At 40.3% G+C, this 14931-nt stretch overlaps 1 protein-coding gene across 10 annotated transcripts in view; it reads left to right on the top strand.

The window, feature by feature from the left end:
- The window catches only part of LOC309882202 (high affinity cAMP-specific and IBMX-insensitive 3',5'-cyclic phosphodiesterase 8A-like), a 166063-nt gene that overhangs the window by 107296 nt on the left and 43836 nt on the right, over positions 1–14931 (top strand). For 9 of the 10 annotated variants that reach the window (XM_082769038.1, XM_082769034.1, XM_082769031.1 and 6 more), the window contains 3 exons: positions 10765–10821; positions 13303–13493; positions 14449–14505. In XM_082769038.1, the coding sequence (XP_082625164.1) occupies positions 10795–10821; positions 13303–13493; positions 14449–14505 (275 nt within the window). In that variant the 5' untranslated portion in view covers positions 10765–10794. Of the gene's footprint in view, positions 1–9772; positions 10097–10764; positions 10822–13302; positions 13494–14448; positions 14506–14931 lie in introns of those variants that run through there. The other variant, XM_082769035.1, reaches the window with a different exon arrangement.

Here is a 14931-nt window from a genome sequence, read left to right on the forward strand (position 1 = left end):
GCAGGATGTGCTGTCAGCCTGTTGCATGAGTGATTTTACCTGTGCTCTTTGTGTGATGTGGTTTTGCTCTGACTTTAAATTCATTGGGGCTGCATGGCTTCCACCATATCAGTGTGAACGGTGGGTTGTTAATGACAACAAAAAGCAAGTTTGTTCCTCAACAAGTGGAGGCTTGGGACAAAACAGAGATCTTCTTGAAAGTCTAGCAGATCCACTGACAGGTTTATGCTATTTTTGTACTGTACTTTCTTGCTTTACTTGGTCTGTTTGTGGCAATTACAGTGTTGGTAGGCATGAAAGGTTTGTTTGACATAAAGAAACAGTGATTGGAAATCTTCCTGATAAACTGGAATTTCCTCTTAGTCAGCTGAGTCTGTTTAAATCCAGATGGTTCAATGAAAAATGCCAATGAAATTCATATGTGTAAAGAGGAACATAAACCTCACAGTGACAGTGGTGGAGATCTATTGTATCCTGATGCATCCGTAGTCATCTCTAAAATAAAACCAACAAGTGGGAGCCACTAGGAAGAAGAAAACTGGTTGATAGGTATAGAACAGATGAGTGCTTACTGCTACACTCCAGGATCTTTTGGCTTCTGCAGAATCACAAGAGAACAAGCAGTTTTAATGTTATTAAACAATAGAACTACTGTGCCATATTTAAGTCTCCCAGAGTGCTGTGCAGCTCAACTGCGAAAGTGCAGGCAGCAAGAATTTCCCTCTGGGTCTAAAGAATGTAGTATTTGTGTGAAAGCGTCTGCACAACTGTGGGGATGGAAAATATTAATGTTGCAGCTGGCCTGCAACATGAATACACCTGAGGCAGCAGTAGGAGAATGAGATCTTTTTGAGTTAGACGAAGATGTTGGGAAAGCCAATGCTGGATTTATTTGTTTGCAAACATGTTCTGGTTTTGTCTTGGCTGATCATTTGTCTTGACTTTAAGACCAATTGCTTTGCTTTAAGAAATTTAAGACCACAAGACTTGAAGACCATTGTATTTTCAGTCTTTAGTTCTTACATTTGGGTAGAGATTATTTCTGCCAATAGATGTGAGAGGACAGCACACTGAAACTGTAATATCCATGCCAGTTATATGGACAGCAGTGTGTAAGGGACTAACTTGTCCCCAGAGCTTGGTTACAGCTCTCCCTGCCAGGGGAGCAGCCAGACTTGTGTCAGGTGAGGGGTAAAGAGGCAAGGAAATAGGCCTCTGAGCCTCTGGGAATTTCTAGACTCATGTTTTTGTGGGGCTGCCTTTAAAGCATTTTGTGAGATTGAACATGGCTGGTCCTGACTGCAGAGGGGAAAAGAGAGCAGTCTCTGAGTTGTTGGGGTACAAGGGGATAGCTGCTGGGGGTAGCTCCAGAGCTCTGACATCCACCCACACATGCTGCTCAGCTGCTGCAAAGGAGCTTCTCACAGAGGTAATCACGAACCTAATTTGAAAGCAACCCCAAAATATCAAGGGTATCTGACTTTGGAAGACATGTGCTCTCTGGAGTGCTGAATATTCAAGCTGACAGTTGAATTTTGTTAAAAACAAGTTAAACATAGAGTTAGGTGCTAATACCCTGTAGATGTCCTCTTTTCTCATCTGAAGCAATTCACTTTCTGCATGTTGCACGTTCTTGAGCTGAACTCTCCAAAAAGTTATATGCTTAAGAACCATGTTTGGCTTTGAACAGCTGAAAATGTTCTTACTACTTTTTTTGCCTTGATAAAGGCATCCATTTCTGCAGCCTATGTATAGCAAACCATTATTACAGGGTTTAAAAATTTCTTCTAAAGTACAAGCCAGGTCATTTAAGCTGCTGTTTTTCTCTTTAGCGCCAGGATATAAGTACAAATGCTTTACAGCATGGCCTCGCCACACAGAAATATTTGGCTATAGTTGAGTGAGCATTCCAGGGATCCAATGCAGGGCAAGCTCATAGCCTCCAGGCAAAGGTTTGTGCATATGTGGCCTGTATGGAGAACTTCCTGAAAAACTTTCAGTCAGAAAGCGGGGAGCCTGAGTAAAGACCCCAGCGAGCCATCTCAGATTGTAAGATGGTGAAGGTTTAGGGCATTTTGAACTCAGTGCTAGTTGGTCATAAAAACGTTTGACAAAATGATGACCATGGGGCACAGACCAGGCTATTCACATCTCCGGGGCTGTTATGAAGCATACAATTCACATTTTTCATATTTGAAGGCAAAACAAATAGATGATATTTCAAGTCTAATGTACTTGTGTATATCATGCAGATCTATAAAAGATCTCTGGATTGGGTAGATGCTGCAGCAAATACAACCTGCTGTTTTTGAATTGCTTTTGGTTTCCATTCAACATCATTCTCTTTGGGTAGAAAAAATGGTGTAGATTCATGAATAGATTTCTTTCTTTTTCTTCCTTGACTATGATTTATTCAGTCCCTTTTTGTGTGTGGTACATTAAGGGTAAGGAAACTTAAGTACATTGACATGAGATTTGCATGGCCACCTTGCTAGTTATATCTACTTGCCTTAAAAACCGACAGGAATATTTGTCCTGCCGAGTGATAACCCAAATGGTGTTTGAAGTATCAGAAACTATCATTTTGGATTTCAGAAATCAGTGGGTGTTTTCCAGATACCAGGGATTGTCTGGTGGTGCCAGTGTCAGTGGTGCCTCGTGCTGCCTGTTGGGCTGGACGTGTGGCGACCTGAGGCCACGCAGAGGGGGGCAGCGGGCCTAGGCCTTGGGTGGGGTGAGGCTCTTTCTCAGTGTCTCCTGTCCTCTGCATGTAAAAATGGAAACACCAATGGTTTCTGGCTCTGTGCAGGTTTGAGATCTGTGTAACAGTGCTGTAGGCCTGCTAAGCAATAAGGACATTTCAGTTCTGATTTAAATACCCTGCAAAAGCTGAAGCAGTCCCCAGAGTTGTTGCCATGTTCTGTGTTAAAGTTCTGACCTTTAACAATGGTAGAGATTACTGGCTGCTTTTTTGTTTGTAACTGTATGGAGTTTACCACAGTGGGCCACTGGTCTGGGCCAGAGGCCACCCAGGCCTTACCACATTGCAAACAAGAATAAAAGTCCCTTTTGGACAGCATCATTAATTTTTCCCCAAAGTAATGGAATGATTCACTTCTGATAGTGAATGATTCTGCATGACTTCTGCAGCATGGCAATAGTAATTTCTTATAATGAGTAAAGGGAGATTTTATAAAAGGCACAAAACAAGAGTCCTCAGTTGTGTCTAAAGTGTGCCAGAAGGCAGCAAGGCTGATTTCATGACAGTATTACTCAAGTTTTGTTCTAATTTAGCTTTACTTACTGCATTTGGGCTAACACTGAAGAAAGGCAGTGGCGAATTAGATCCAGAATACAAACAAACAAACAAACATATATATAATCATGGCTGGATTGTGTAGACCGCAGAGAATCAGGGCACAGCCAAACATCAGAAGTGTTCCCTTCGGCCTTGCCTCTCCCGGGTGGGGCTGTGTTTCACCAAAAATGTTGAGGCTTCTTTTGCAACAAGACCAACAGCCAAAATCGCAGTACTTTCCAGAACTGACAGACAGTTGGTCATCCTGACTTTGTTTAAGTAGGCTTGTGTTATTCTTTCAGGGGCCTCTGTCAGGCTGTTCACATTAAACCTTGATTCAGATCTCTGGAGGAGGTGAAGTCTCAAGGAGCTCCAGTGGCTTGATGCCCTGGTGATGTTAGAGTAGTCATAATGTTTACTGCTTTGTCCTGATATATGAGTCCCAGCTTCATGTAACTATCTCCTAGTTAACTTTCTTGGGACTTGGGAGAACCTGAAGCTCACCTCCAGACTGCTGGTTGGATTTTAGGAGCAGTGAAGGTGTCATCAGGAGCTCAGAACTGAGGTGGGGCTCATGGCTGATACGGTCAGCAGGCTAGCTCGAGAGTTTGGCAACTCACTACGCTCATAAAGCTTCTCACAAAACTGCAAACTCTCCAAATTCTCTGTTCCTAATGATGTGAATCAGGGGCCAGAGTTTGGCTCCCAAGAGCTAATTTATGTGAAACTGATTCATAACTGTTACTAAAACTTCAGAAGCAGATTAAGAGAGCAGAGGGTGTGTTATCTCATCGCTTATGTTGGTTATTGTATCGTTAAATGGCAGCATCATAAACAATTCTTTCAGGAATTAATTTAAAACTGAAAATAGATTAAAAAAAAAAAAAAAAAAAAGACATCAGACCAGAACCTCAGGTCATCTTCAGACCTTGAAATACAGATATAAATCTGTATTGTTTTATTGACAGAGATGCATCAGTGGGAACCAGATTTAGATTAATGTAAATGCTAGATTTTATCAAAGCAAATTGCACTGAGTCAGAATGCTACATTATGTAAATTATTGAGTCTGTGACATTTGTCTACATCTTTTATGAAACAAAAATAGGAAAAAAACATCAAGGGCTGGAATTAACAGGTTTCGTTTAGGTTGAACAGCAGTTTTGGTAGATTGTAGTTGCCTTTCAGAACTCTGTCTCCGTATTTCAGCAAAGAATAATCTGGCTATGTACAGCTCCAGGTCTTTAAGAGCCTGGCTTACGTCTGTCCTTGAATCTGTTGAGCAAAGGCAGATAACCTTGGATGCTTTGTTCCCTCCTATTCTTCATTCTAACTGTTGTGGCCTCCAAACAGCAAACTCTCTGGGGCCATGCTCTTACTTCCTTTACACTGAAGTAAATCCAACATATTCTCCTTGTGTTTGGTGGAATTACACTGAATTTTCAATTAGGTTGGAATCCAACCCATGGACTATAAAGCTCATTTTATGCTGTAAACAATTGTGGTATGTTAGGAAGATTTGCTCAGCTAGCATTGTATATAACTTGCACTGATGCCAACTGTTGTAACAAAACGATGCCGTCAAGGTCTGCAAGGAGCATTAGAGCAGTGATGTTAAGTGTTTAGCAGAATGTGCATGGAAAATAGGAAGCTAAGGCTTAAATTCTCTACTTAGGTAGATTTCCAGTGAGAAAGAAATAGGTAAACGATCATGAATTGGATTAATATCTATATATTTCAGAAAGTGATAAAGACTGTTACAAAACGTCCTGGCCACAGTCGTGTCAGCAGATATCCAGTGGGTTGCTTTCTGTCTTTCAGTATCCAAGAGTTCTTGGCTAAAGTTTTTGAGAAAGGATATTATCACGCAAACCTTCAATTTCTGCCATTAATGGATCCTAAATCAGTTAAAGTTCGAGATATGGTCTAAATCTGTGAGTTTATCTGAACTTTCATTCTCTGGGGCGATAAATCTATGCTTAGCACAGCAGGTTGAGAAAAGGGATACCTTTTCCTTTGTAAAATTAATCCTTTTTTATTTCTTAAGAGTAATCAAAATTCAGATTATGGTAACAGTCCTAATGCTCTGAGCATCTTTTTATGATCAAGACTGTCAAATCTTGCTTCACTGAGTCATGTCAAACTGATTTATATCACACACCTAGTGTATGTACAAAGCTTAAGTATTTATTTTAAAACTAAATAAAATATATTTTTATGATGTGTTAAAATATTGATCTAAAACGATGAATTTTTCTGGCAGTAGTCCATTAAGACCAGTGATGGAGCCTTGTATCTTATCATTGCAGTTATCTGTGTTATATATTATAATGAGTCAGAGCCTTAAGGTTGAAGTCTTTATTTGAACAGGCAGTTACTTGGTATTAAACTGCTGACGGGAATTCACTTCTCATTGTCTGCTTTCTAAACTTTGATGTCAGCTGCACAGCAGCAGTTTCCATCTGCAATCCATTTGGCAGAAGTTTCTGTCGCTTTATTGTTCAAGTCAGTTGCAGGAAACACAAGCTGTCGCATCTCCTCCCTCAATCTCCAGACCTGGAAAAGGCGAGAAAAGCAGCAGGAGCAGAAGGACTTCCAGCTGCCCTTCGGGGAGGGATGCTATCAGGAGGCCAGGGCTGCGTGTGGCGATGACATGCCCAGATGAAAAGTCACGCCTGTCACCCGCACAGCCCCATCTTCAGCAGGTGGGAAGTGCTGGAGCAGTTGTGGGTCATGGAGGAGCATTTCTGCAAGTGCCCCTGCAGCTCCCTGGGACAGCCCAGTAAGTGGTACTGGCGCTGACAAGGGTTACCTCGGGCTACCCAGAGCTCTGCTTTAAAACATCCCACAAAAAAAAACTTCATAAAAAAGTGACTTAAGGAAATCACGCTGAAAAAGGAATGTGTTTGCCCCACCAGAGCAGGAGTACTGTATGGGAGTTAATGGGCAAAGGGAGTTTGGAGGGCTGACTCTGCCCTTTTAGGTTTGCTCTCCTCTCCAATTGGTAATGGTAGGAGAGGCATTTTGGAGAAAGCCAAGATATGAGACCTCTAGCAAATAGGAGACCTGTGGAATGCAGGCTGCTTTGATGTGTCCCACGCTCCAACCAGGCAGTTTATCACCATAGGGAGCGTGTGGATCGAGCTGGCGTTATTTCTGCCCTGTATTCCTTAGTACATTTATTCACTGGGCAAACTCATTTAAGGTTACTCTAGCTGTAGGAAGAAAAGGAAAAACAAAGCAAAACACCAGCAACCATGACCAGAGCGTTCCTGTAGATTCTGTTCTGGTAAAATGTGAATGACTCATGGTGAGCAGTACTTTACCGGGTTAAATCAGGTCAATGTCGAGTTCGTTGTACTTTAATCAGATCAGTCACAGTTGTTTGGGTCTGTATTTTTAAGCTTATTTCAGTTGTTTTTGTTTACCAAACATGCTCTTATCTCTGGACATTGGAAACATGAAATATTTCTATGAGCAATTGCAGTGTTTTCAATTTAGCTGCTACAGCACGCAGACTGTTTGTAGCCAATGCTGAACTGTGTGCGGCACTCAGCAGAACAACCTCCCCATCAACGGGTATTGTGCCTATGGCTGCTGCTGCTGCCTTGGGACGGATCTCACCTTGTGCAGGGCCTGGTCTGGTTTGACAGACTTAAAATACAGTGTTAAAATAAGGCAAAGCTGGGGGTAAACAAGTGCTAGCCAGCAGGTCAGAGAATGTAAAACGGCTGCAATTCCTGGGTGTAAGCACTTAAAGTAGGCTGGAGTTGATTATCTGCTCTCTCTAAGCAGAGGGTGTAAAATGTGATGCTGCAGTAGCTGAGCTGCTGTCTGCAATTAAAGCTAACTAGTAGTTGCTGACCTGCAGCCTGCTATTACAGGCATCTCTCTCTCCCCAGATCCAGAGGAACTGAGCTGCAGTTATTGTTGCAGTAAGCACAGATGAAGCCAAAAAGGTTTGGTTTTCAGAAGCTTGAAAATTAGTTACTGTTAGAAACTACTCAAGCATTTAGACTCTCTGTGACCAAGAGCTCTAGCACCAGCCAGTGCCCTTGGGAAGATTTGAACGTGGAGCTGCAAAGAGAGCAGGCTGTGCTCCGAGAGCCATCAGAAGTCTGTAGCATGACCCTCTGAGTTGGTCCCTGGCTCCAAGTTACAGGCTGGCCTCTAAGGTTGTTTGGCCAGGGAAGGATTTTCAGAAGACCTGCGCTGGTAGTCAGGGTGCTGAAGTGCCTGGACTCAGTTCCTGCCACATTTACATCTGCTGTAGTTGCTCATGAAGTTTGCATCAGCGGCTCTTTTGTGAGCAGCCCAGCTCAGTCTCAGTTCCAAGAACCTATGACTGGCTGTACCTCTGCCGTCTCATGCACTTTCTTACAGATTTGTACATGCCTGGAGGGCTGTCATGTGCATAAGTCATGTCTGCCAATCTGAAAATGTACTTAGGTCTTTCTTTTTCAAGAAAGAAGGTTCAAGGAAGAAGTAGTAAAATGTGTGAGTGAATAAAGACGTGTTTGTGCTGTTACAATATGTGTGAGCTTTGGCTGGGTTTGCTTTTGTTATGAGCTTGTACTTAAAAAGCTCATTTTGCTCACCAATATTTGAGTTTCATCTAATCCTTGCTGAAACCTTGATTTTTTGACACAGCACTTAATCAGCATGGTGCTTCTCAGCACTACCAGCAGCATACAAAAAGTTGAAATGATTAATCAAGGTATTTGAACAGATTTCAACAGGATTAAGAATTAACTGGAGTTCATCAAAATTTTCCAGCTGAGATGCAGAGCAGGGTTTTTCTTCTACTCAGGACAGCAAGTTAACGTGTAACAAGGCAGTTTCTCACTTGGGCAGTGCTTGTAACTTAAGCTCCAGTGGTGCATACATGGATATTTTCAGTGTAGGAATGGCCGCAGGTTGCTGGCATAGAAGTGTTTTCCAGGCTCTGTGAATTCCCTGCAGAATAAACCTTGTAGTGTGGCTTCATGGGGCTTAGTTTTGTGTTGTGTCTGAGCAGGATTTGCCCACATGCGTGCGCACTTCTCTAATCACAGCTACACACGACATGGCTGCTTAAGGGAGCTCATCTGTTTGTACAAGCAGGCAGTGGGATGGACACAGGGCACATGTCTGAGGCTGCACAGGGGGTGCCAGCAGGGCACGTCGGTGCCTGCTCCAAACTCAGCACTTTGGGTACGATGCTGCTGAGTGATGCAGGGCTGTGGTGGGAGCAGGCGATGCTCAGGTCTGCACTGGGTTACATCACCTGTCCTCTGAGTGCATTGATGAACAGTCAGTCACAATCACTTCAAAAGAAACAAGAAAGGCAAGAACTAGCAATGCTGTGTTTATCTCATCTCTTCCAGTTACCCTTGGACTAGGTCTTGAGAGCGTGAGGGTGCCCTGCTCTGATAAATGGGGTTTTAATACCCCCGGACTGCAGTGAAATACAGCTCTGGGTCTGGACCTTACAGCTCTCAGTGGAATTGAAAACACTTGCTGCTTTCTGCTGGCAGCTGGGGAGTACAAAATAAATATTCCAAAATTTAATTTAGAGTGTGGTTATGGTCAGAGAAGTGACTGTAAAAAGGCATCTCTTATTCAATAGATAGCTCCCTCTATATTCTTCAGACATTCCTGCTGATATTACTGACTGAGAACAAATCGTTACTGCTGTCAGTGCTGCAAAACCAGTAATGCTGTGGTGAAAGGAGCTGGATTCCCTCCTGCTCTGTGCATTGTCAGCAGAAGTATTTTCTGTTTTTTGTGGTACAGATTTGCAATAATTGGATGATGGGCCACAAGGGAGAATAAAGCACTGTGATTTTTTTCCAACTGAGGGGAGATTTGGGGTCTAAAAATTAGAAAAACTGACCAGAGAGAGAATATTTAAACTAAGCCAGTTTGGTTAAGAATGGCTGAGAGTGAATCTGAAGCCCCCCTATGTCATTTTAAGGTCAGCTTTTCGGGGTCCTTTTAAATAACGCAGGCAAACGCTGGTTCCTGGATTGTTTTGCAGGTGTTACGTTGCCATTTTTCTCTGATTCATGTTTCTTGCTCTTTTAGTGTTACCCTGATGATTTCCAAGTTGATAAATAAATAAAATCACAGATAAGAAAATTTGAGGGCTGAGCAGTGGAGCAATAAGGTCAGGGAGATAATAGAGCGTGTAACTCAAAAAGATTTTTTCTGTGGCATGTAGTGACGATTCTTCAGAATTACTTATTGGAAAAATTCTAGAGTGCAAAGCAATAAATCTGATCTACAATTGTGGTTTCACTTTGAAGAGGAACAAATGTAAAAATGACACCTTTGTGCTCAACAGATCTTTTCCTTGTACATCTAAACCTGGAGAGGTCTCCCATTTCTTATATTGCCAACAGCAATTTCCTCCTGCTTTTTCACTTCAGTTATCTTTGAAGAGTTTATGCAACTCCAAGGGCCATTGGGTGGACGCTGTTTCCCTTTTTTGAATCAGGAGCACCGCTATTTCTGATTTCTAGTTTTTATTTCTCAGACAAGAGATAAAAGCTACTGAAGTACACAAAAGTGCAGTTATTTGCCTAGCAGGAATTCCCAAAGAATCCAACCTACACAATCCTATTAGAGTTTCCTCTCTGTGTTTAACTGCTTTACAAAGTCTGTCCCAACCCCCTTGGAAAGTTGTTCACGTTCAAGCGTGCAGTCCAGCCGATGGTACCTAACGATGGCTTGTATCAGAGAACTGCTGTGATAAAAAGCACTTGTGGCCATTCACCTCTATTGCTTGAAGTGGCACATGAGAAGGAAAGATCCCAGGTCAGTTCTTGCATCCTAAGCAAAACTGTTTGCCTGCATTACTTGAGCATTATCTAATGTGGAAATCACTGGTGTGCAGAAAGCAGGGCATACTGCAACAGCACTTTTACAGGGTTTTTCAAAGGCACGTTGAATGCATCAACATCAAGTACAAATACCTGCATCCTGACACCTTCCCTGGGTGGGCTGGGCAGGATGGAGGGAATGCAGCACAGCACCTGTGGAGAAATTAAATTTATGTTGTTTTGTATCACTTTTGGGCACCTGTTACATGTGAAATTCTAAGACTAATGTTTTTCTGCTTTTCTCCTGTATATTTGATGCTTTTTAACACTTTTTTTTTTAAAGGCAGTTTTTAAAACACTTCTGTATTTTGCAGAACAGCTGGTGTCATACAGATGATAAAAAATATAATCTGTCTACAAAACTTACATGCCTAATCAATTACTATGTTTAAAATAACAATTAAAAATGACTTGGGGAGTAGTTTGTTGATTTGTAACCGTGTTAACACAGCTCAGCATATAAATTTACAAAAGCAGAACAAGACAGTCAAGAAGAAGTAGCCACATAATGACAGCAATATATCTGTGTGACAGTGGTAAATAAAAAATGTCTTCTGTAACAGGTACATATGTGTTAATAAGATTCCCTTTTATTTTTTCTAGGCACCAGTAACAGATGTGCAGTTTGGTCCTATGAGACTTCATCAAGATCAACTTCAGGTAATACAACAGTTGAAACTGAAATCTTAATTTCTAAGATACACATGAGTTAACTTAAAAAAACATGTGACTGGAGCTTTTTGGGTGTGGAGATCTTCACAGCATTTTTATCAAGTGATACATGTGTACCCAACAGATTTTTATCACAACATTCTATGTGGCATACTAAAAGTCCTGCCTAATTCTTTTCTCCAAACATGTCTTAAATAATAAAAATAGAGCTATCTACAGCTCTTTCTGCTATCAATTAGCTTGGAATCAATTTAGGATGTTCCATGTTTTGTATTTTATTGGTAGTAATTTCTTAATCAAAATCTCATCAGAACAATACTAAATGACCTGCTGAGGTTTATTACCAGTGTTAACCAAACTTGCAATATCATCACAACAGATACAAAGCGAGCTTGGCAAAGCATATATATATTTTTTTATTTTTTTTTTTTATTATTTTTTTTTTTTTGCTGTTGACTGGCATTACTTCATACTCCTTTTATCTCTTTATTAATATAGGTCGTATGCCAGTTCTCCCCTTATTTAGTTTGGGATGGGTAGGAGGTTTGCAGATACATGACTCCTTTGAACATCCTCTGAAAATTCTCCTGTGTCCCAAGGCATACTGAAGTATTAATAATCCAAAATGTTCTTCAATCAGTAATGACAAATCTCCTGGGTGAAATTAATCTGGATCGGCTGATTTGAAAATGTCTGTCTTGGGGTGCAGTTCAAAATCCTCCTGACCTATTGTGGGAATAGACACTATTACCACCTAACGTCAAATATTAGGACAGCCTAATTCAACTTTTTCCCACATATAAATCAGAAGCATTCACTGAATATTTCTGCTTTCTTTATCGTTATTAATGGCTGTATGATTTCTGTCCAGTCATGGGCCACTCTCTAATTCTTCTGGTTAAACCTTGTAATACAGCTGACCAGGTATGAGGGAAAGAAAGGTTAGACAACACCACATTTTTTCAAGCAGGCTATACAAATAAGATCTGCTGACTGCTCTGTGCTATTGCTGAAAACCATTCTTCCAATCCTAAGTGTGTTATAAATTAACTTAACTAAATATAGCTCAAACTATGACATGTTTTTGCAAACAGGTTAACAAAGTAGGTTGCTATAAAAGGAATCTGAAGTAAATGAGTACTAAGTCCTTCATTCTTACAAAAATATGCACTACATGGAAACGTTAAGATTTACTGGCAGACATTCCACCAACCTGGTCCAAAGTGTAACCAGTGCTGGAATTCCTAAAATCACCCAGAAGATAAGTGGTAGTGGGATGTGGTATGCGTTGCACATGCACCAAATTATTGTCTAACCAAAGCATATATTTAAGTGCAATTTGATTAAATTACTGAAAGATTTGTGTCCTGAGACAGTAGGCGAAATGTTGGTTTGGTTTATCCATTTTTCCCAAAAGGCTGCATATACTGAGTCATCCACAAAAGCAGCATTAACATAGATCTTTTTTTTCTTTCTTTTTTTTTTTTTTGCCAGTCTGTATTCTTTCAGACAAAATAAATTTTCCTCTATAAAATATTACCATGATGCAAAGCACAATCACATCAGTGGGAGTCTTCATTAGTAGACTTCATGTTTATCTTTTGTAGTGTATTCCATCCTAGAATTTGAAACACATCTCAGAAGGAGTTGGGCCTTCTCGTACTTTGAATTGTGTGGGCATTGTGTTGATTTTAAAGGGACTCAGAGAGAGTAATGTTACTGGCAATTACACAACAGGTTATGATACAGCAGATCATAGATCTCGTCTTCCATTTCTGGATTTCAGCCATGGTAATCTTCTTGGGTGATATAAATCCCATGGTAAGCTTTGTATAGGAGTTGCATGGGGTTGTACTTCATATTCAGAGGTATTTCCATCCAGTGTGAGTTCATCTTGACCAGCCTGTCTGTAGTTCCCAGAAGCCCCACAGAGTGGGCTGCTTCCAGTATTTTGGGAAACTAGATTGAGATGAAAAGGAAAGCACAGTTTTCATCATGCCACTGAAGCACTATTAAATATTAATTCACGTGAGGTGAAGCATGCTCTGGTGAGTAATCCAAGTGTTTTGCTGGAGTATGATCCTGGCAAGAAAAAAAAGTAATGAAAGGGATGTGTGGTAGAAATTTCACTGAAGAAACATATAGACTCACTGTTATTTTGTGTACGTTGTCTGAAACACAGGCATCTTGTCTCAACTGATTGCCTAAGCTCTCTCAGTAGCTAATGAAGAGAGTGCCACTTCATCCCATATGGATACAGATGGGTTGGCAGAATATTTTATCCACTTGAAAAAACTCTGTATACAGACAATTATAAAAAACAATAGTCTGTAGGAAGCAATTGTGTTAAAAACAATGAATTAAGCCTTGAAAGTAGCTTTAAAAAACATGTTAAGAACAGACAAAAGTCACAGAATACTGCATATATAAGATTTGTTTGTAGTGATTCACTATCTGTCTTTGAACCAGGTACTTTTAGTGTTTGCCAAAGAAGATAACCAGAGTAACGGGTTCTGTTGGGCTTGTGAGAAAGCTGGATTTCGATGTAATATTGCCAGGACACCTGAATCTGCGCTAGAATGTTTTCTCGATAAACACCATGAAATTATCATTATTGACCATAGACATTCCAGATACTTCGATGCAGAAGCATTATGCAGGTAAGCTCCATTTCAGTCTAATTAACGTATAGCTATATAGTGAACAAATCATTAAAGTGTTTTTTTGTTTGTTTGTTTTTTGCTTTTGTAAAATCTGTGAAATGTTGCTGGTTTTGGACAAATATTCATGTACAGCATCAATTAATGTTACCTCAATGCTGTAATTATGATGGGTGCAGCATTTTTAGTTGTTTGGTAGGACATCTGAAGCTTGATCTGGCATGGAGCCACAGCATGTGAATTTGTTGCCATTATGAAGTGTTTTTTTCCAATACCTGGTTCCATGTTCACACGTCAAATTAACTGCAAAGGTCACGTGCCACCACAGGCAATTTAATGAATACATTCACTTCATTAGCATTCTGAATTTTTTGAAATGTCACTTGCTGTTGAGTAATTCCAGATGCAAGTAGGCAATGTTTTGTGTGCATGTTTCCATACCTACAGCATCTGAAAATCTGTTTTGAGGAGGAAAGTTGCACACTGACTCCAAAAATACTTTCACAAACTGCTGTAAAGTATGAAAAAAAGGGGGAAAGGATTTGCTTCTTTCTGTGTCTCCACAGAGGTTTGACAGGCAGTGGTGCCTTGTTTCAATGACTTTCCAGTGAAATACCCCTTGGGAATGTGTCTAGACTAAATAACCGTCTGTGGGGTGTGGGTGATGGGGTCACATTATGTACCGTGAGTGAGTGTGGTAGGTTCAGGGCACTGGGACAAAGGCTTTTGTCCTTGCTGAAATAAAGTAATTAGGTAAGATCTTTGTCAGTCATGGACTATATAGCAGCACTGTTTGCCTTGTTACATTTTTACCATTCTGTCCCAGAGTAAAGTGAAATAATCCTTAAATTAGTGAGATATTTTAAGTAAAGTACTGTAGGATGGTTCTGTACAGTCATTGTTTCTGAAATGTGAACTTTAAAAAATGTTAAATGATCTTGCTTTTTATTTAAAGGTCTATCAGAACGACTAAACCCTCAGAAAATACAGTTATTATTGGTGTAGTACGAAGGTAAATGCTCATCTTTACTTATAAATCTGATCAATAACATCTGAATCTTACCATTGTAAATGTAAATGCTACAGTAAAAAAAATAAAATTAATTAAAACTGAAATAGAATTAAACTCAGAATTAAAACTGAAAACTGAATTAGAACCTCTTACTTTGCTAATGATAATGTAATTATATCAATGTAATTATATCATATAGAGTTTTCACCATTGTTGGCCAAAGGATTGGGACAGGATTTTTGATTTCTCGTTTTTACTAAAGAGGTGTCACTTGGTTTTGGTGTTTGTTTTTTCCTCTCCTTAAAACTGGAGGTTTTAGGAGCATGATTCAAACAACCTCTGCAACACCATGTGCAGAACTGTGGAACTGTCTCATAGATCTGTGTTTTGATATTAGTAAGAATAGCACTTTGAACCTCTCTTGAT

This window comes from Aythya marila (assembly GCF_965140915.1).
Source record: "Aythya marila genome assembly, chromosome: 11".
NCBI classification, from domain to species: domain Eukaryota; kingdom Metazoa; phylum Chordata; class Aves; order Anseriformes; family Anatidae; genus Aythya; species Aythya marila.